The sequence below is a fragment of the Zalophus californianus genome, chromosome X (genome assembly GCF_009762305.2).
Source record: "Zalophus californianus isolate mZalCal1 chromosome X, mZalCal1.pri.v2, whole genome shotgun sequence".
Classification (NCBI taxonomy): Eukaryota; Metazoa; Chordata; class Mammalia; order Carnivora; family Otariidae; genus Zalophus; species Zalophus californianus.
The window spans coordinates 74,665,895-74,686,573 of NC_045612.1; the positions used below are offsets into that span (position 1 = coordinate 74,665,895).

Consider the following 20,679-nt stretch of genomic DNA (forward strand, 5'->3'; position numbering starts at 1 on the left):
CATTCCCCTGAAATTTTAGATGGTTTTATGTTTTAACAAATTAACAGTGGTGATAAGAGGACATTAGCAGCTTTTCTTGAATCTTTTTGTTAACAATAACTTGAGCCTGCAGCCACAACAGGGGCCGCGGCCAAGTTTTAACTGGCAGACCAGCAAGCCAGTATTTTACACAATGGATGACATTTCTGAAAGCAGAGACAGAGACAAACCCAGAGTCACACATGTATTCCAACAAACAAGTTTCTGCCATTTTTAATTGTATTTAGAGCAACAAAAGATTCCAAGATTACAAAAAACACAGCGCTAGCGCTTGGGGCTGGTCCTGCTACCCAGTGGAGGCCAAGTGCCGCTGTAAGAACTGAAGCCCCGTCAAAAGAACTTCCAAGCAAAATTAATGTTTCTTTAAAAAAAAAAAAATCTTTACATGATGCTTTCTTCTTTTTTCCCTCAACATTGAAAATTAAATCTTACATCTGGTTACATTGTCTGCTCCCTCTTGCTGCCAAATTAATCTCAAGGACAGCATAAGAATGTCACATCTGAGGTACTCCCTAATCAATGTTCCAGTTTAGGGGAAAGCAGAAAGGTGCCACTGAATGGTGAGGGGACTCGTTTTTTTTTTTTTTTTTTGCTTGGGTTATCCCAATGGTGGCTACTCTCAGCACCTGAGTGGCTTATGGGATAGGACAATCCCACAGGCACTTCACTGCAGGACAGTTAGCACCAAGGGCTAAGGTTGGGAAAGGCTGCAGGCCTGGCCTGCCTGCAAGGCAGGGAACAGAGTCCCAAAATGTAAAGCAGAACCAGGGAGGGGGGCCACCGGAGAAGCAGCAACATTTTAGGAATTTCTTTCTGTTGGGGTACGTAATGTGTTTCAGTTTTTGGTGGCAGTGGAATCTGCAGCCATATGACAGACAGCCTCATGAATTAGTGCATGTGGAGACTGTTTTAGGCTACAGGGGCTACTCAGTCCATAGCTTCTCACTTAATTTCAAAGAAGGCTAAGAGACAGGTGAGGTAAGGAAAGGAATCAGCATCCCCACTATACTGAATTGGGGTTGGTAACCAATCAATGCATATTACTTTCTGGCTTAATCGAATGGGGATAAATCCAAACTGCATCAAAGGCCGTTTTTCCCTTTAAAAGTCTACCTGCTAAATTAAAATACTTATCACTAATTTCTGGGGGCAGGAACATTCCAAATTATTTGTTACCCCAGCCTAAGCATCTGAAGAGGAGGAGTGACTAATGTGGAATTTTCTGCCTTCACCTAGAAATGGTTTAAGGTTGGGAGGCTCTGGGCAGCAGACCCCAGTGTCAATTTCTTAATTGAAGAAAAACATCCCTACCCAAGGGCAGAGATGGACCTGCATCTACAGAGATACAACTTCTAGTACACTTACAATTTTTTGACAGATAAAAACACATTTTCATTGTCAAAATCTTTACAGAACATATCCAAAACCAAAATTAGAGCACACAAGACACCCAGTAGCAAGAGCACCTCAATCGTAGGTGAGTGGATTGTGTAAAAGATGGAGCACTTGCTCCAGGTTCCCAAGTGCAGGAAACTGCCCTTTTCTCACAAGGATGGTGAAGAACAAAGAATGTTTCTCTTTTTCCAACGCTCAGGTCCCATCAGGGGTCCATCGGTTAATCGTTTGGGTGGGCCTTTGGCTCCAAGTCTGGGCCTTCTCTATGGGAAATCCCAGTTGATTCCAATGAGTCCTCACCACCCTTTAAACATTCATCTGTCTTGGGCTAGTAAAGTGCAATACATCATGTACCCTATTCTTTTCCCCCTCTGCTCCTCTGTTAGGTCTGTGGGTAAGGCCCCAATAGAGGCAGAGATCTCTTAGTTATCTGATCAACCCAGGTATCTTTTCCATTCTGAGAGAGCTTCCAAAATGTAACTGTAGCCTCTCTCACAAGTACATGGTATCAGTTATGACCTGGAACCAAATATAAAGGTGCAGAGAAAGATAAAGCTATCAGAACACATTATATCTATACATATATAATTCAATTTTGAAACATGGATACAAATACTCATTTACAATATATTTCAACCTTCTGCCTTAAACCCAAGAGAACTTTTTGTGCCATCCAAAGTGGGCAGAAATGAGGATTTCTGCCTGCTGTCCCTTTAGTGCAAAATCTAGTCCTTTAAATGCTCCCCTTCTCATCAAGGGCTTCACATCTTCAGATATGCTAACATGGGCACTAGCAAACACAGTGGCCAAGACAGCTCCATTTCCAACCATGCAACAATGGAGCTTTAAGAATTTGCTCAGCAACTACTAGAGAAAAAGAAAGCTAGTTCTGCTTATAAAATCACTTAGTGAAGGACCTATAAACCCAATTTTTTCAAAATTATCTTCCACTTTTCTAAGCATTTATATTGTTGGGGGAAAAACTCACAAAAGTCTTATAAGTCAGTCAACAACAAAGTCCTTTAGTCTGTCTTTGGATAGTTTACCAAAGAGGCACTAATGTTTGTTCCCTCCCTGCTCTTAAATTTTGGTATCTTAGCAGATACAGTGTAATCTTTGGTTACATAATGTGATGCTTTCATCTCTTTGTCTTTAAAAAAAAAAAAAACTACTTTCAAAGATTTTCAAAGAGATTAGTGGTGAGAAACAGACCTGCCTATAAAAGGCAGCAGGGGTAGAAACTTCCTTTTACAAGAAAATGCACATGCTAAATGGCTTATTTTGACCCTAAGTTTGGGATTGGATCCTGTGCTTAAGCATTCCTGGTTCCCATGACCCCTTACAGGGGGTTGAGCACAAAGGCCACTCTTTTGGCCCAGTGCCCTCTCACCTGGGCAACTGGCACAAGATAATTAGTAGTCAGCCTCTTCTCTCCCCAGAGCCATGCAGGGATAGTTACAGGGCTGTCTGGAGAGAGTCTCATGAAGTGCAACCCTGGCACAGGGATGGAATGGGGTAGACGGGAATGGCTTGGGCTTTTGAGCCCTGCAAGAATATCAAGAGAGAAAAGAGGGCAAGGCCATGTCTGTGCTGTGGCTAATGAAACAAACACTTAGAAGCTACTTGAAGCTCAAAGTTAGGTCATTTGTGTAGTGTTACTATCATGTGGATGACGAAACTACTTTCTCTTAAAGTGCAAATAGAATACTTCTTGCTATATAGGCCTATATGGATTTAGAAGTAGCGTATGGACAGAGAGGGACTCTAGCATCAGCACATTATTTCCCAACCTGGAATCACCTCAGCAACTATCCAAAGGACAGAGCAAAGCTTTTTTTTCCTTCTTTTTTAGTGCCAGTGAACATACATAAAAATATGTATATTACCGATTTTCTTTTTCAAAGATATATGACAGAATCCTTCAAAAAATTCCATTCTCATTAGAAAAATAATGAACTCTCCAAGAACAATGATACTGTCTGTGGCACAGAAAAGCTATGGAACAAAGAACCCCACCCCTGTTTCAGCTCAGAGGCCAGGCCTGGGAGAGCTGCTCAATGACCAAGAGCTGAAACTGCCACACGATTCTTTTTCTTTGACCACAGAGTCTGCGGCTCTGGCGGCTGTCTGCCGTGAAGCACAGATGGGGCCTTGTCCCTGGTGCTCCTTTGTTTTCTCTTCCTCACTCCATCCCCATCGAGCACCGCAAACTGCTTTGGAGACAGTTACCACGACTTGCCTGGTGAGTGATCCTCATCTTTCAGCTCACCAGGTGAGTGGATCGAGGTAGCTGAGCTTTCATGGGTGAGCCACAGTGTACCAACCACATCAACTGTTTGTATAGCAGAGCACATGCCAAATGAGTTTTCTGTCAGTTACACTGGCGAGAACATCAACGACCAAAAGAAAAAAAGAGAATCCCCCTTTTGTCTGTGGGAGAACAAAGCCAAGCTAAAATCTCCTTCACTCACTGAAACCCCAGTGCAAAAACACTAGGCCTAGAGCCTTGTTTAGGCCGTTTTTTCCCTAGTCTTGCCATTCAGAATTTCGGAGTAGTTTAGTTGTTGCTGTTTTTAATTTACACTGCTGTTTCACTGATTTTTGGCTTTCACAAATGCAAAACATATATATTCATAAAGACAAGAGTCACAATTGGGAAATCCATAAAGGTGAAAAATGCGGTAGTCAGAGAAATAAAAAGGAGAGCATCTAGTATTTACAAGGAGAGATATTAGAATGATATAATCAAATCCATATACCATAAAAGAGGAAAATAATTTTAAAACAGATGTAAAGGAGCTATTAAACTATAGCCTAGTATAACTGAAAAAAGTGATGGATTTTTTTTTCTGTTTAAAACAGCCAGAAGTAATCTCATGAACTTACATAAGCCAAATGATGTCCTAACGAAGAAAACCAGGATTTGTCTATCCTACCCCAGAAAGAGAACCTGTCAGTTTTAGTTTTGTTCAGCAGTCTTGGACTGGTATATCACCCATCTTAGATTCCCCTGTCCCTTGTTATTTAAAGAAGCTGTTTTGCAAGTTCATTTGGCTATTAATATCAGCACAGAAATCAGGGGAGGAAACCCATGTAGATAATAGCGTGTCACTCAGAAACTATCTTCTCAATAAGTAGAGTGAACCAACGGAAATGGGCAGCTTGGTAACTGGCCCCTGATTTCTTGAATTTAGCAGATCAATGTAAGAGCTAAGTGAGGAGGCAGTTGCCAAGATGAGAAAGTAGGCGGACATTCCCCCTGAACTCAGGATTGGGGGACAAAGTCAGCAAAAGAGAGGTATGCCAAAGGACCATATGAAACCAGTGTCCCAAGAGCACACCCTGAGTTTGGATGGCAGCCCATTGGAGCCACGCAAACCAGACCTTTCCAAAGGAGGTCATGGTTTTGTAGTATAAATGTTTCAGCCTCCCTCTGGCTGAGAGGCAGCAACAAAGGTGGAGGGTCTGAGTGAGTATGGCCGATGTCAGAGCCCAGAATCAGCAGCAGAGGAGGAGGATGAGTAAACCGACCAGATGGTGCCCATCTGGCTTTAGATTTTGCCTCTGAAGACTTTAATTTAGTAGTCAGTCTCCTCTTAGTTTCTTCTCTCTTCTTCCCATGACTTCTGCAGGTGGATATGCTGGGGGGCAAGGACAGCATTTACAGGGTTTCCGGTTCTAGTGCCTTCATTCTTCTCACCCTGGTAATTGAGTTTTCTCTTTAACCCTGACCCGCATAGCCCTGTTAGCTGCTCTGAAGGAAGAAGTAGGTATTTCTTCACTTGGTGGGAAGGTATCATCTCTAGGGGACAAGGGCAAGATGCCCGGCTTGTCCAGTCCCATCGATGCCTTCTTTCCAGTTTGTCTAAGGGCTCCAGAGATCTGATAGTTGATGAATGACATTTGGTAAGAAGTCTTTGAGCCTACTGGCATCAAGACTGCTGGCTTGCTAGCCTTCTTGGTGGTACCAGCTCTTAGCAGAGAGTCTGTGAACATGCCCAAATAAATGGACAAATCTCACCACCATGGCTGTAATACAGTATGGTGAAGTACAGGCCCACAAAACACTGAAGGGAGGGTAAGAGGGAGCTTGCAGCCACATGGAGTCAGGCAGAAAACACTGGGGTCTTTTAAAGGTAAAGGCAAAAGAGTGATCAAATCTTCAGTGTCCTAAGCAGGAAAACAACCAACCCATCGATTCTTTTTCCTCTGACTCCAGCCCCAGCCTCTTCCCTGACCCACAAATGGGAAAGCAGACCTGGCTCTGGATAGGGTCTTCCAAAGGGTCAGATCTCTCCTTTCTTTCTTACTGGTCTGACTCTTCAGTGGAAGTGGCCAAGTTTTGGCTAAAGAGAACATTCAGTCCAAAGCTCTTAGAAAAGCTTATGGAAAGTCAATTTGAGGGTGGAGGCACAGGGTAAGAGAGAAAAAGGATTGGCTAGAGGGGAGGCGTTCACATGAAGACACGTTTTCAAACAAGAAGCACATTTTCAGTACAATGAATTGCACTGCAGTTAAGCAGTCTAGCCGTCAGGGGCCAAGGCTGTGGGCAGATACTGGTGATCCATCTGTCCTCTTTGTCCTCTCTTAAATCTGCCTCCCCTCTCCTAACTCATCTCTGCGGTCATCCTGCCCTCTAATGGCAATAGCCATTGGCAGAAAATAAAGTCTCCCAGGGAGGCTGAACTTGGGAAAAAAAAAAAAAGCAGTGACTCCCCATGGGCTTGCAATTTTCACCTTATTTCTAGTCACTGTTGGCCTTGTTGGGGGAATTCTGTTTGTTTTTCTATTTTTTTAAGAGGAAAAAACCCTACAGGATTTTTGGTTTTAGGGGGGTTGTTTGTTTTGTTTTTGTTTTTCCAGATACTCAGCTCTCTAAACTTCCCGTGGCATTAGGTGAGTAAAAGTTTGTGTGGCTGGCACACAGTGCAGTGCTATAAACAAGCACAACTTGACACTGGGCCACATGAGGATCATCACAGATTTAAAGAAATACAACACCATTCAAAACACAGATAAGAGCCATGGCAGGGAGCAGAGTCTGAAAGTGCCATGGGAGGGTCAGATAGGAAGGGAAAAAAGAGAAAGGAGGAAAAGGGGGGGGGGGAGGTGCAGCAAATAGAACTAAGGAACATCTTCATGACAGACTGTACATCAAAAGAGGAAATTCCCCAAGGCACTGCAGAGAAGTAGTTGAGAGTTATAACAGGCAGAAGATATCTGAAAAGGGGAGTGGAGTGGGGTGAGAAAATGGGGGCTTCCAAAGCTTCACTGCGTGTGGAAATAGATGGGCTTGACTTTCCCAGAAAGAATCTTGGGCACTTGCACAGAGATGATTTCTGCCATCATTTCTGGAAAGTCCACGCTCACCATGTGGGACTTGATTAGCAGGTCAAAAGTGAACTGATGTAGCTCTCGCGCAATCTGTAGGGGGAGCAATGAGAGGGAGAAAACAGGCTTGACCAGGAGTTGGCTTCCGTCAGGCTCTTACCCCCACCTTTGATTTCTTCCACCTTCCCTGCCCTTGGTCCTTCCTGTGGATGTGTGTATGTTCACACACATGTACACTAAATGGTCTCCAGGGAGTTACTGAGGGCTCCCAAGAGATCTCTTACACCATTGCAAGCTCTCTGACTCAGAACCTTGTGTTCCTCTTCCCCAGCACATGCACGCGAATGCATACACCCCCCCCAACATACACACACACACATTCTCTTCCTGCCTCTTTCACACACACACACACACACACGTGCACACACACACACACAGACATCATTGAAGGGAGAGGGGAAAAACATTCAGGCCTGTTTTGTCTGCCTGGAGAACTTATCTGCTCTAAGCCCTTTCCCTGAGTCCCAACTGCTCTGTTCTCAACTCCTCCACCTCTTTCACAGCATCCAGGGGCAATGTGACCTGTGTTTCTTTCTTCTCCATTGCATTTTTTTCCTGGACCACACTCAAAGCCAGAGGAGGATGGAAGCACCTCCCAACAGGTGGTGCCTGATCCTAGAGGAGCATATGATCACTTAGCTCTATCAAGTTGCTTCTCCCTGATGAAGCACCCTCCATCATTTGCTTACAGGTTGCACAGAGTCCAGGAGCTTAGTGAGCTGGTAGAAGCGCCTCGAGCAGGATGTGGGATTTTTTCTCTTGCAAGCAATGATACGATCAAGTTCCTTGATGTAGTTCATTCGAAGTTCATCAAAGAATTTTTGATTTTTCAGCCCATCCACTGGAACTGATGTGGGATGAAGACAGAATGGGGAGGGAAAGCATGCCCACAAAGGAGCATTAGACAAATCACCAAGTTTTCTGACCACAAACTTGACCCCCACCCCCACAGGGAGGGAACCATCTACTTGGTTTCCTGTCAGTTGAAGTCTGTATGCCTGGGTCCTTCAGTCTGCCAGGAAGTTCTAGACAGAAGGCTAGCTGGACCCAATCCGAAGGGCATCGAGTAAACCAAATTTACTGACCCTTTCCTTTTTCTAGTCTTCTCATCTGCACATTTCTTAGAACCTGTGGTTTTATGTTGTCACAGTCCAGCTCTGATTTAGACAATTAAAATATATAGCTTCGAATATCAAATTTGACCTCCTTTTTCCCTCACGGGGGCTAAGATAACATTCTGCTTAGAAGAGACATTAAAGAAAGATTACTTGGCTGCCTAATAAACCCTATCTGAGTTGCTCACACATACCTCCTATTATTGGCAGAAGAGGAAATTCCTTCCAGAGGCAATTCCTTCTGCTCTGCAATAAATATAAGGTAGTCTTTGCCTGTTTCTATGGTAGAAGCTATGGAAAAATTCAGAGACCTGCTATAGCCAGCTCCAAAAGCCTTGTCCAAAGAGAGACTGGAGGTAGCTGGGGATCTAACAGAGGTTGAGTTCTAGCAGAGAAAATAGTCTGAGCCATGAAATTCATACCTGGTAGAAAAAAAGGATGCTAAAGGGAGAGTGGAGGAGGGAGGGTGAACGAAGAAGGGAAATGCTTAGGGGTTGGCTTCTCCCTGATAAATCTTTAATGGAAAAAGTAGCTCCCCTCTGAGCCCCTATTGACCCCAGGGGCATTTTTGTCTTTCCAGGCACTTACTAATGCTGAATAGCAGCAGTGCCTTCATGCACAAAAATTCTTGGGGGGTGATCTGGAGCCATCCAAATTCTTGAGAGAGGTGCCTCATTCGGACACACTGGCTGTACATCCGGGACTTGTGCATACGGTACCTGCAGAGGAGACAGATGGAGAAAGGAAAGGAGTAAGGGAAGGCTTAAAAATAAGCTCAGAGAGAATGTCTTTGGTCGTCCTCCCCTCCCCAGGTTCTCTAAGAAGAGCTCGTTGTTTCTCTTGCTGGTGCTTCATTGACAAGGAACAAAGCTGTTCTTTTTTTTTCCCCCCAAATCCTGACATCCTGGTAACTACTCATCTTCCCTGGTCAGGATACAGGTTAGCACATGGAATTTCCAGGTCCCCGTGCCCCTCCTGTTTCCTGAGACAGAGACGGGAAAGCCTAACCAAATCAACACAATGGGCCAGGCACATGGTCTCCCTGACTACAGTTCTAATACCCCAGCTACAGCCAGAGTCAGAACCTGCCTCCCAGGCATCCCAACACGGGAGTATTTCTAGGAGATAAACTTTAGAAATCAACTCCTAACATAAAGACACCAGGATTTCCAAGTGACCACAGTAATTTATCCTGTCAATTCCCCTGTCTCTTGGCATAAATACCATTTCTTTTGCTAGAAATTTTGTCACTTAAAAAAAAAATCTAGGGAAGAAGATTCCCCACTGTCCCTTCACAAAGTTTGTTCCAATACTTATCAAATCAGCCAGGAAGTGTTTCCAAATGTCCAATCTAAATGTACCTTGAAGGGGAGCCTACTCCCTCATATAATGGTGGTTCCTTACCACAGTTCGGGAGTTGTAAACACATGTGAGCTGTTTTTACTATAGTGATTTGTCAACAGATCATCACATTATCGCCTATAAATTATATAGGGAAGTGGCCAAGGCTTGAACAGTTTCTAAGGGGTGAACAACCTCTCTGTTTTATGAGTGGCCATGGCAAGCGCCAGCCTCTAGGAAGATGCATCATCTTCCTGCTAGTTGGTTTTCCTGGTTTTCAGTACTTCAAAAATCGTGTGTGTGTGTGTGTGTGGGTGGGTGGGTGAGAGAGAGAGAGAGAGGGAGAGAGAGAGGGAGAGAGAGAGAGAGAGAGAGAGAGAGAGAGAGAGAGAGAGAGAGAGAGAGAGAGAGAGAGAGAGAGAGAAACTCATTTTGTATCTTGTGGAGAAAGGAAAGAGAATTTAACACCCACTTAAGTGGTGAGGAAAAAGACCAAGATTAGGCTTGATGGTTGTGGTTTGATGTTTTGGTCCCCAAACCACTAGCCTTGTCCATGGGCTAAGCAAGCCTGGTACTGGTTGGGTGGAAGGCCAGCACCCTATCTCAGAGAGATCTTGGCTGCCCTGGAGAAAAAGGGAAGGGGGGCAGATGGTGTGTTCAATTCAGGCTGGAGACCAGCTAGAAAGAAGAAGTATTTAGACAGTATCACAAGTCAACTGACCAAAGCAGTGTTGCTCCAAGGTCTTTCACCCTAGGGAATTTTTGAGAAAGATCTGCTGACCCTTGGACGTGATCTGGCTCCAGGCTCTACTGTACTTCCAAGCCTCTGCTGATAACACTGCAGTCTTTTTACCATTTGAAATCATGGTCCTGATGTGGAGGATTGATGTAACACTGCTGCAAGTCCCAGGGACAGAGAAATGTGGGGAAAAGAAAGAAGAAAAAGGGAAAGGCAAGGGAAGGAATTCAGAGGGGAAGGGAACAAGAAGGAGAAAGGACAAAAAGAGTAGGGAGAGAGTTAATGGGAAGGAAAGGGAGAAGAGAGTGGAAGGCAGAAGACAAGGGGCAGGAATGGAATTCAGAAAGAGAGCAGAGATAGGTGAGAATTAAGAGAGAGTGGTAACAGAAGAGATGAAAATTGGAAAACACTGAGCACAGGGCTTGGCACATAGTAAGTGTTCAATAAATGATATGTAGGAAGGTGCCATTCTAATACTATTCACCATTCTACAGATGAGAAGACTGAGGTTCAGAGGAGTTAGGTAATTTAGTCAAGGTCACACAGCTGGGGTCCAAGCCCATTACCCTCACAACATGTGTTCTCCACAAAGAGGGGAGGAGGAGAGAAGAAAGCAGGGCTGATGACAGGACTTGGTGTCAGAGAGATCAGGAAATGGGTTGGCTCATAGTCCATCTCTCTCTTTTTGGGCTTCAGTCTCCATATTAGTATCTTGAGGAGGCTGGCAACAATTAGTGGCTGGTACTGGAGTGAACTACCTTCCTAGTGGATGCTAGATATATGTGGGGGAAGTGTGGCCTGTTACAGTGACAGAGATCCTACTGGTATTTAGTGGGCTGGTGCCAGACATGTTAAACATAAACATATTCCAATATGCAAGAATATCCTGCACAATGCAAAATTATTCCTCTGACAATGTCACCAGCATCCCTGTTGAGAAACATTGGTTTAGATGTTTCTAGGGACTGTAAGAGCTCTAACATGGTGGTTCCTACAAGAGGAAGGGGGGCATTGTTGTTTCAGGAGCACTGGGGCTTGATGGGTCTAGGACCCTGCCTGTGCTGGGAGTCCCATTGTGCCTTCTGAAGAGCTACATGGGAGTGGGCCAGAAAGCTGAGAAGGAGTGCCTCATTACTTCCACGGAGGCAGAAAAGGGAATGAGGATTTAGAAAACACCAATTATCATCTTGCAAAGATTCAAGGGTCCTAGGGCTCTGGATAGGGAGAGTGGTGCAGGTGCCCAGGGTGTTAATTCAATCACTGGAGGTCAGCAGGAAAGTAAGGGTGAGAGATACATAGGAAGAGGGCTTTTAAAGGCCTGTCCCAGAAGATGGCATGATAAGTAACTCTTTGGAGATCTGGAAACCATAAATCAGGTTGTGCCAAAAGCCCAATGGTTATTCTTAGCTCCTGGCTACCAGGGTTAGCTGGGTTGGAAGAGGGCAGCTGGGGATACTCATTTTCCCCCATATGGCCTTGCTGTACTGGAAGGAACCAGTAGCCTGTACATTTTATTTTAAGGCTCTTCTGGGTTAGAGGGCTGGAGGGGAAGGAAGGTCAACTCCTGCCCTAACCAAAAGGATTCTCTGTGGTGAGACTAGCTCAAGGTCCTTGGGTAGATTTTTTTGGCCAGCTCCAGTCACATGCTATCGGGGGACCTCGAACAACAGACAGAGAGAAGATTATCACTATTAGGGAAAGAGGATCAGAAAGGTCCTTCTTTTTTATTTCTTGCCTATCATGCGCCAGGCATTTCACATCCATTAGCTCCCATTTTAGTCATCATAACAAACCATTTAAGAAAGTTATATTTTATTAACAGACAGGGAAATTGAAGGTCACAGAAGTCAAGTCTTGCCCAAAGACAGTGATTCAGGAATTATAGAACAGAGATTTTAGTTGAGATAAGTGTAATTCCAAAGTCTGAGCCCTTGGCCAAATTCATGAAGGACAAATAGAGCTGGTGGGCAGGACAAGGATTAATTAAATCTGTTTTTAGTTTTTATTTTTATCATTTTTAAAAAATTTAATTTTATTTAAATGCAGTTAATTAACATATGGTGTAGTATTAGTTTCAAAGGTAGAGTTCAGTGATTCATCAGTTGCATATAACACCCAGTGCTCATTCCATCATGTGCCCTCCTTAATGCCCATCACCCAGTTACCCTCATCCCCTACCCCACTTTCCTCCAGCAACCCTCAGTTTGTTCCTATAGTTAAGAGTCTCTTATGGTTTGTCTTCCTCTCTGATTTTGTCTTATTTTATTTTTTCCTCCCTTCCCCATGATCCTCTGTTTTGTTTATTGAATTCCACGCATGAGTGAAATTATATGATAACTGTCTTTCTCAAATTGACTTATTTTGGTTAGCATAATACCTTTTAGTTCCATCCATGCACTACTTGCAAATGGTAAGATTTCATTCTTTTTGATGGCTGAGGAATATTCCATTACACATACACACACACATACCACATCTTCTTTATCCATTCATCTGTCAATAGACATATGGGCTATTTCTTTTAAGATGTATTATTTTTTTGAGAGAGAGACAGAGAGCACAAGTGGGGGGAGGGGCAGAGGGAGAGGGGAAGCAGACTCCTTGCTGAGTGTGGAGCCCGATGTGGGGCTGGCTAGGTCTCATGACCCTGAGATCATGACCTGAGCCAAAACCAAGAGTTGGACGCTTAACCAACTGAGCCACTCAAGTGCCACTTAAACCTGTTTTTAAAGAGAAGGGAAGTGGCTGGGCCAACGTCACATGGCCAGAGAGTGGTAGAACTGCTCCTCCCTGTCATTTACCACCATGAGGCAGTATAAGAGCTGAGAGTTATACAGACATACTTTGAATTCTGTCACCATCATGCCTTGGGTGAGCCACTTTATTTTGTTGAGCCTAATTTTACCCATCCATTAAAGAATATTATCTATAAAAAGGGGAAATCTCATTATCCTGAGGGCTCAATGAGAAAGGATTTAGGAAGTATCCAGTACAGTCCTAGCACAGCAGAGCTGCTCAACAAATGGTGACTGCAAGTAGCCCTCAGTGGTAGCAAGGGGACCACAGGAACTTCAGCTTTCACAGCTAGTCTTTTTGCCCATTCCCTGTGTTGCTCAGAGTGAAGGAGAGGGACCTTGACATGAAGTTGAGATAATCTACAGGACAGGTCAGAAACATGGCCAAAATACTAGGTCTCAGGTGGGAAAGGAATGGCTCTGCACCAACCACACACACACCCCACCCCCGCCACCACCATTGCTTTCCACCAGGTGGCCTTTCGGCAGGGCAAAGGCACCTCAGATTGGGGAGGCTGGCTAGAGCCTCTACTACCTCACCTACAGGTCAAATGGGCTACCCCCTCCCCCACTGTTACTCCCATTATCATCATCACCGCTGACCAGGTCTGGCCAGGATGTTATGTTTATGTGAGTTCTGGGCCCACGGGGACTTACTCATTGAAAACCAGGTCAGGGGCGAAGTAGAGCATCCTGGAGTTGACATTGGTGAAGGACCGCCAGCCCATGGCAAACACCATAAGTCCCATCCAGGAGTACTGAATGACTGCCATCTGGTCATCCACGTGCAAGTTGCGGAAGCCTGAAGATGGGGCAGAGGCAGTGGTCAGACTGAGCGTTGATGGGCTGAATGAAGTCCCAGCCCTCTACTGGGCCGAGAACCTCTGGCATTCAGGCAGCTCCTGAGGAGCCCCAGGGACCATTAATGCTGAGGAGCAGGGGAAGAACAAACTATATGGTGGGGATAATATTCCTTGCTCTCCCTACTTCACTAAGCTACTCAAATGAGATGATGATGGAGGCCAAAAATGGTACTGTCATTTGGAAGAGAATAATAATCTAACACTGGCTGCTTACAATGGATGAACTCTTGTATGTTACTTACATTAACTCATTTAATCTTCACAGCAATCCAATAAAGTAGGTACTACTAGTAAGCCCATTCCGTGAATTAGTAAAAGTGAATGACAGAAAGGTTAAAAACTTGTCCAAGATCATAAGGCTAGTAATTGGCAGACCACATTCCAAAGCCAAGCAGCCTGACTCCAAAGCATGTGCTCTTGCTTACTATGCTTTTCTGAAGATGCAGTGTAATAATCACTTCTCTTGTGTGAACAGCACTTTTCACTTTACAAAGATCTTTTCTAGCTATAATCTTAATTGTCCCTTCTAACAACCCTGGGAAATGGATATTATTACATATCAGCATACGTTGGAATGCCTTTGATAACCACTGCCTTCTCTACACCAACTTCAGGCTCCCTCTCTTTTCTCTGATCCTCTTTTGGACTCTCACTTCCTGTCCATTATTTTCTACTCAGCAAGTAACCTGGCTCTGCTAGTTTCCTACTCTGCCATTCCTGCCCTATTGCCATTATTCTACACCAACAAGGGCTTTATGGCCTGCCTCCTTAGACTGATTTCTTGCTACTTCTCATAATTTAGGTTCCAGTTATTCTGAAATATTTAGTTTGCTGAACACACCATACTTTCTTATGCTTCTGCATCTCTGCTACCTCTGCACAGGCAGTTGCCTTTGCCTAGAATGCATTCCTCCCTCCCCAGGCTTTCCTTCTGATAATACCTACTCATCTTTCAAGTCTTCACTGAAAAGCTACTTCCTCTGTGAAGCCTTTTCCAACTCATCTAAGCAGAAGACTTAATGATTCTTCTTTTACCTTCTTACTGAACTTTGTGTAGCCCTACAAATTACAGCACTCATTACACAGTACTGGAATTTACTTATGTACCCTTACGTACACTTATGTACACATCTGTCTCCTCCACAAGACTTGTCGATTCCTGAAGACAGGAACCATCCCTTCTTTCATCTTTTCCTCCCTAGTACATAGCACAGTTCAGATATTTGAGTACACACCTTTGAAATAGTAATTTATTATATGTAATAATTTGATAGTAATTAAGTGGAATAAGGATCCCCATTTTTTTTTCATTTTACAAATGAGAATTAGATGATCTCCAAATTATCTCCCTTAGTTTGAGAGAATGGAGGCTCCCCCTACTTCCACAATACCACACAGGTAGAACAGATGTAGCTATATTCTTCTGGAAGTTTTGAGACAGTTGGATGTTTAGAGAATCACCTCAGAGCTCATCTCCTACCAGTACCCTTTTTCTCTTTTCCCCAAAAGATCCAGAATTATCTGTTTGTTTTGCTATACCTCATTAGGAATGCTTCCATGAATTTAGATAAAGCTTCTAGCTTTCCTGTTGATCACCTAATTTAAGTCTCACAATAACCCTAGAGGGTAGACAATGTGGCACTCATTTTGCCAACAAAGAATCCAAGGGCCAGACAAGTTAACTGACTTCCCCAAGGTCGTACAGTCTTTATGTGGCTGAACTGGGACTAGAACTTAGGTGTTCTAATTCTCTACTTCAGTGCTTTTCCCACTCTACTGCTGAAGGACACAGCCCAAGAACTACCAAGCGTGAGTGTTTCTTAGCCATAGGCCCAGGTCTGAAGTCTACACTGTCTAGACACATTGTTCTGCTTGGTTGGTCCTTGCCCACACAAAAACCCCATTTCGCTTTTCTTTTCTTTTAGGTCCCAAGCCTACCAGACATCAGGGACTGTAGAGTCCACATATCACCACCTCTGCAGCTCAATGGACTGGCTGCAATCTTAGCTCCCAGGCCTGTGCCTCCCATCTCACTGTAGTGATATGCTGACAGACTAGCTCAAGTCTCAGACCCCAGAATATTTCCTGCCAGAAGTCATTCTGTAGCACAGAACTCTTGGTACTGACTCTTCCTAGTAGGACACAAAAAGCAGGGACCAAGCATGGAACACCTCTTGGGGAAAGGGCCTGGGAGCTTGAACCCTGAACCTCTGCAGTGGAAGCAAGGAAAGACTTGGCTGCTTAGTTTGTGAATATGAGGGTGCCGGGGGGGGGGGGGGATGAGGATTAAACTATACAAGTACCAAGGAAGCTGTCAATACTGATGCTTTTTTCCTTCCTTGAGATGTCAGAGAACTAACAAAGAGAAAAAAGGCAAAGCTTAGTTTGGCTGTAGTACTAATTGTAATAATACTAATCGTCCTTAGTGAGACTTGCTCAATCCTAATTACTGTGTCCACATCAACAGCATAGCAGGCTAATTTTCCTATAGGTCTAATATGATCACAATACCTAACTCTGTTTTTTAATGCCCAGCCTTTGAAGTTGCCTGCTCAGCTAGCATGACTATTAAGTAAGGGATGACTTGAGGAAACAGTAGCTCCAGCCTACAGGTTTCCTTCAGCATACCTTCACTTAACACCTATTTGCTACTGTGTTAGGCTACTCTGGAGAAATAGAGAGGAGTCATTGTCAGGTTCTGAAACACACCAAACAGGTTAGGGAGCAGAGAAAGTTTCACTGAGATTCTGTTTTCTCAATAAAATTCAGTCAATTATAATTTCTTAGCAATCTGCAGTGGAAACCTATAGTCCCCTATCTAGTCTGGGAGGACGTGTCCAAAGAAAGCCAGCTGGGAAATATTTAGTCCTATAGTGCATCTGACAGCTAAGGTGTTCACATATGATAAAGCATCCTTGGGACCCAGGCATGAGCTTCTAGGCAAGGCTGGTGGCAGCTTAAATTGATTTTAGTGAAAGCAGTGGCTTGGCATTCCTGTCTCATGATAATGACCCATCATTTACACAGCATCTACTATGGTTTCAGCTACTGCGCTAGGTCATCTTTTGACATGATCTCAATGCTACTAACAATTAGCAAGTCAGTGATTGTTCTACCCCTGTACAAATGAGAAATCAGAAGCACATGCAAACATGTGATTTGCTCAAGATCACACAGCTAGTGTTTGGCTAAGATTCCAAACCAGAAGCATCTGATGATAAATGTACTTGTATACAATCTACTCACCCACCCTCAATTGATAGTTGTTATTTATTAATGTCCAGGTACTATACTACGTGATTTACATATGTCAGCACCATCACAGAAAACTTATAACAAAATTTATTGGAGTAGATGCCTAGCACAGTGGCTCGCACAGGACAGGAACTCAATCTGTTGAAGGAGCAAATAACTTGAACTAGCAGGTAATTATCGATGATATGAATAACAGTTCTTATGAGTGTGGCAACTGGCTTTCTTTTGAAGCTGCCACTTTAAATGACTCAGGGTTGGAAATCATCTCCTTGGATGAGCTAGATGGTGAACTGATACTGACTTGCAGACCTGTTAACGTAAAGAGAGGGTTTCCCATTCTGGAGGGTGAGCTGAGCAAAGCCAGTGACTGCCGGTCATAGAAATTCTGCCATAATGATTTGCACTAGGTTATTGTTAAGACCACCAAATTAGAAATCAGACAGTGTAAGCCCAAATTCTGGCTCCATTTGTTAAGTGACCAAATGGAACAAGTTAGTTAACCTCTCTGAGCCTTGTAATTTGAAATGGAAGTAATAACTCCTCTGATTAACAGGACTGCTGTGAGGATTAAGTGGAATCACATCTTTGAAAAGGTTCTCTATCCCATAAAATAGGATAATTTAAGTGGTTGGCAACAGCTAGGAAAGATTAAGCTGATTCTCTGTTATACATATGACATCAAGACATCCAGCTGAATAAGTAATAAGAATTCAAGCAACTTTCTCTTTTATTCTTTTTTGTAATTTTTTTTCCCTTTGTGAACCCTCTGTTTTGTCACAGTGCATACACAACCAGAGTCCTCAGGCCTTCTTCCCAGTGATCTTATTGGCTAGTCGACCTCAGCTTCTCAAACGAGGAAGGTGTTAGGATGGTCTGGTGGCTATGACTGGGCCTTGTGAGTTAGAAAGACAAAACAGAGGCTTGATAGCCAACATACAATGTCTTCGAAGGCAACAAGATCATATTATGACCCAAGTGGGCTTGGATGAGGTTTTGGCCCCCCACTGTAAATCCCAGGGCTCCAGAACTACAGGGGTACCACACAGACACATCCCACAGTAGAGTGGGATGAGGAGGGGATTTGGAATCAGGAGGGGACCTGGGCTCAAGTTCCGGCCCTGCTACTTTCAGACTGTGTAACTGTAGGCCAAGCACCTGACTTCTTAGAGCTTTAGTGGCTTTATCTGTTAAACAGGAAAAAGAATCCCTGCTTTATAGGACTGTTAGGAAGATGAAATCAGGTAATACAAAGGAAACTGCTCTGTTCACTATAAATTTCCTTCTGAATGGCAGTTATTCTTAGAAGGCAGGTTAATCTTTGACTCCATAACAAGTTTAGGTTGTTGATGTTTCAAAAGAATCTTTGAGTCATAGAACTTTAGGATTAAGACAACCCTTAAAGAATTTATGCTTCAATTGTTTCCAAACTGTGTTCCTTGGAGCCCTAAGATTCTGCAAGAGTGATCCAACGCTTCTCTCAGGGTGGTGAAGGAGAGGCACTGGCTTTAAATCAACCAGTTCCAATTGGATCTATATACAATGCTTTTAAGAAGTAAACAGTAGGGCTGATAAAGGAAAGGTTGGGAATCCTTGGGTAGAGGAGCTCTGAGGCTTCTTCAACCTCTAATATATTAATAATCAGACCCGTTCAAACATCAGATGGCCTAGGGAGAGAGTGAGTTCCCCATCACTGGTGGTAACCAAGAAGAAGTTAGACAAACACTTTGTATTTCTTTCATTATCACCTAATATTACCGTCTACTATAATTCCTAAGGCAGTTTAAAGAACACTAAGAGTTCCTTGAAGCACAATTTGACAACCATCCATTTAGTCCAAACTACTCCTCACACAGCATAGATGAAGAAACTGAGACCCAGAAAGGGAAGGGATCACACAACGAGTTACCAGCAGAGCTAAGACTAGAACCTAAGTGTTCTGACGCCCAACCTTTTCTTTCTACCATACTGTATTATAAGAGTTCCCATGGTTTGCCTCCTGAGGGTAACACTGAAGAGAATATCAGTCAGGCTCAAGACAATCTCTGCAGGTAAGCTGGTGTGTGCACATGTACAAGAGTATCTTAAGGCATATAAGGGTATGTCCATGTGATCTGTGATTAGGGGGAAATTTGCTGACTATGTCTGTAGGTTGAACATGCAAACATGACTGCTGTGTGCTGATGTGAGGAACATGGGTACTCTACAATGCTGCTCTTCTCCTTGATTTAGGAGTTTCCTTATTTTTCAAGTGGGAATTATACCAATCTCTCCCCTCCGTAGAGCTATGATGAGGACTGCATGAGTTAAGACATGGTGCTGGCCCACAGGAGCAATTCACTAAATATGGTCTCCCTTATCCCAATCCCCCTCTTCCCATTTCCTTACCAGGCAAAGCCTTGGCCCACTTGACCACATGTACAAGCTGTCTTTCGCCCAATTCATTAAGGCTAGAGAGCAAGGCAGCAAAGGAGTCAGGCTGGTTGTTGTCATGTCCAGCACACACCACGCCTGGCTCAATGGCTTCAAGGACATTCAGAAAGATGGGCTGACACTCATAGCCTTCAATGTGTGACACCGTCAGCTTCTGGGTTGGCTCCTCAGTGGGGCTGGTGGCATTGGAAGCCTCCCCTTCCTCTTGTAGTTTCAGATTACCAAGTTTCTTCAGCTTCCGGGCTATAGGGAAGGAAAGGAAAACTTGGATTTATTATCGATGGCCAAACACACAACTCAGCTACCCCGTTAGAAAAGTTGCCTAAGCCAAGAAAATAGGGATATTCATTCTCCCTGGTCACAGAATCTAAACTCCTTAAGGACAAGTGCTCAGTTTAAACACTGGTTGAATGAATGAGTTATCATTTCAAATCCCTACTAAACCCATACTTTCATATCTTGCTTTCTCCTCAATCCCACTCTAGATTTAATAAATGGGAATTTTCTGGTGTTACAGCATTTTCTACTGAACACCACACAGCCTCAGATATTGTCAGACATTATGCCCATAGTTGAACATACACTGTAACACACATAGTGAGTTTTTTTTCTTTAGCAGAGGGCAGATTGAAAAGCTAAAGGGCTGAAATCCCCAATATTATTGAAGGAGTAACAGAATATCCCTGACTCTGTCTGTGAAATGGGACCCCTCCTGAGAGGCAGCCATTAGAAAGGATGATAGAAATAGCTTCTTTTAAAACAACAATAATCCCAAACTTGAACCTTAAGAACCATCGTCTTCCCCCCCCTTGCACACACACAATTTAGAGGTACTTGGGCATCCTGATGTTTACTAGCGTTCATATTGGCAGAAATAGAAATAACTGGGGAGGTCATAACTTTGAGGCCTAGCAAAGGCAGTTGCACCGGGGAGAACCCTAAACCATTTTATCTCTAATCTCTTTAAAATAATAATAAATAAAAAATAAAGAGATAAGTTGATTGCTCAGTTTAAATGGATAAATGCAACAAAACCTGTTGCTGATATGTTTCTGGATCCTATAGAAAAAGATACTTCTCTGGAACTGACTTTCAGCTCTAATTAGAAAAATAAGTCCTGCAAACTCCAGTCATAGTGCAACTCAGTAAGTCAATGCAAGAATGGATCACATGTTTAGATCAACAACTAGGAGAGAGAAGGAGAAAATGGTGGGGTTGGTGGTGTAAGAGAAGCACAGAGTACTCAGAGTACTCCGGAAAATCAGCCCAGAGTGCAAGATGACATTGTCCAGCAGCCATTGCTGCAGGGCTTGGAT

The 20,679-nt window shown here is 43.6% G+C and overlaps 1 protein-coding gene across 1 annotated transcript in view; it reads right to left on the reverse strand.

Moving 5' to 3' along the window:
* Window positions 1-232: 232 nt before the first annotated feature.
* Window positions 233-20,679, reverse strand: part of AR (androgen receptor) — a 185,875-nt gene continuing 165,428 nt past the window's right edge. Inside the window, exons 4-8 of the mRNA XM_027608800.2 lie at window positions 19,319-19,606; window positions 13,473-13,617; window positions 8,529-8,659; window positions 7,515-7,672; window positions 233-6,858 (exon numbers count right to left, since the gene is read on the reverse strand). Of these exons, the coding sequence (XP_027464601.1) occupies window positions 6,703-6,858; window positions 7,515-7,672; window positions 8,529-8,659; window positions 13,473-13,617; window positions 19,319-19,606 (878 nt within the window). The 3' untranslated portion in view covers window positions 233-6,702. The remainder of the gene's footprint in view (window positions 6,859-7,514; window positions 7,673-8,528; window positions 8,660-13,472; window positions 13,618-19,318; window positions 19,607-20,679) is intronic.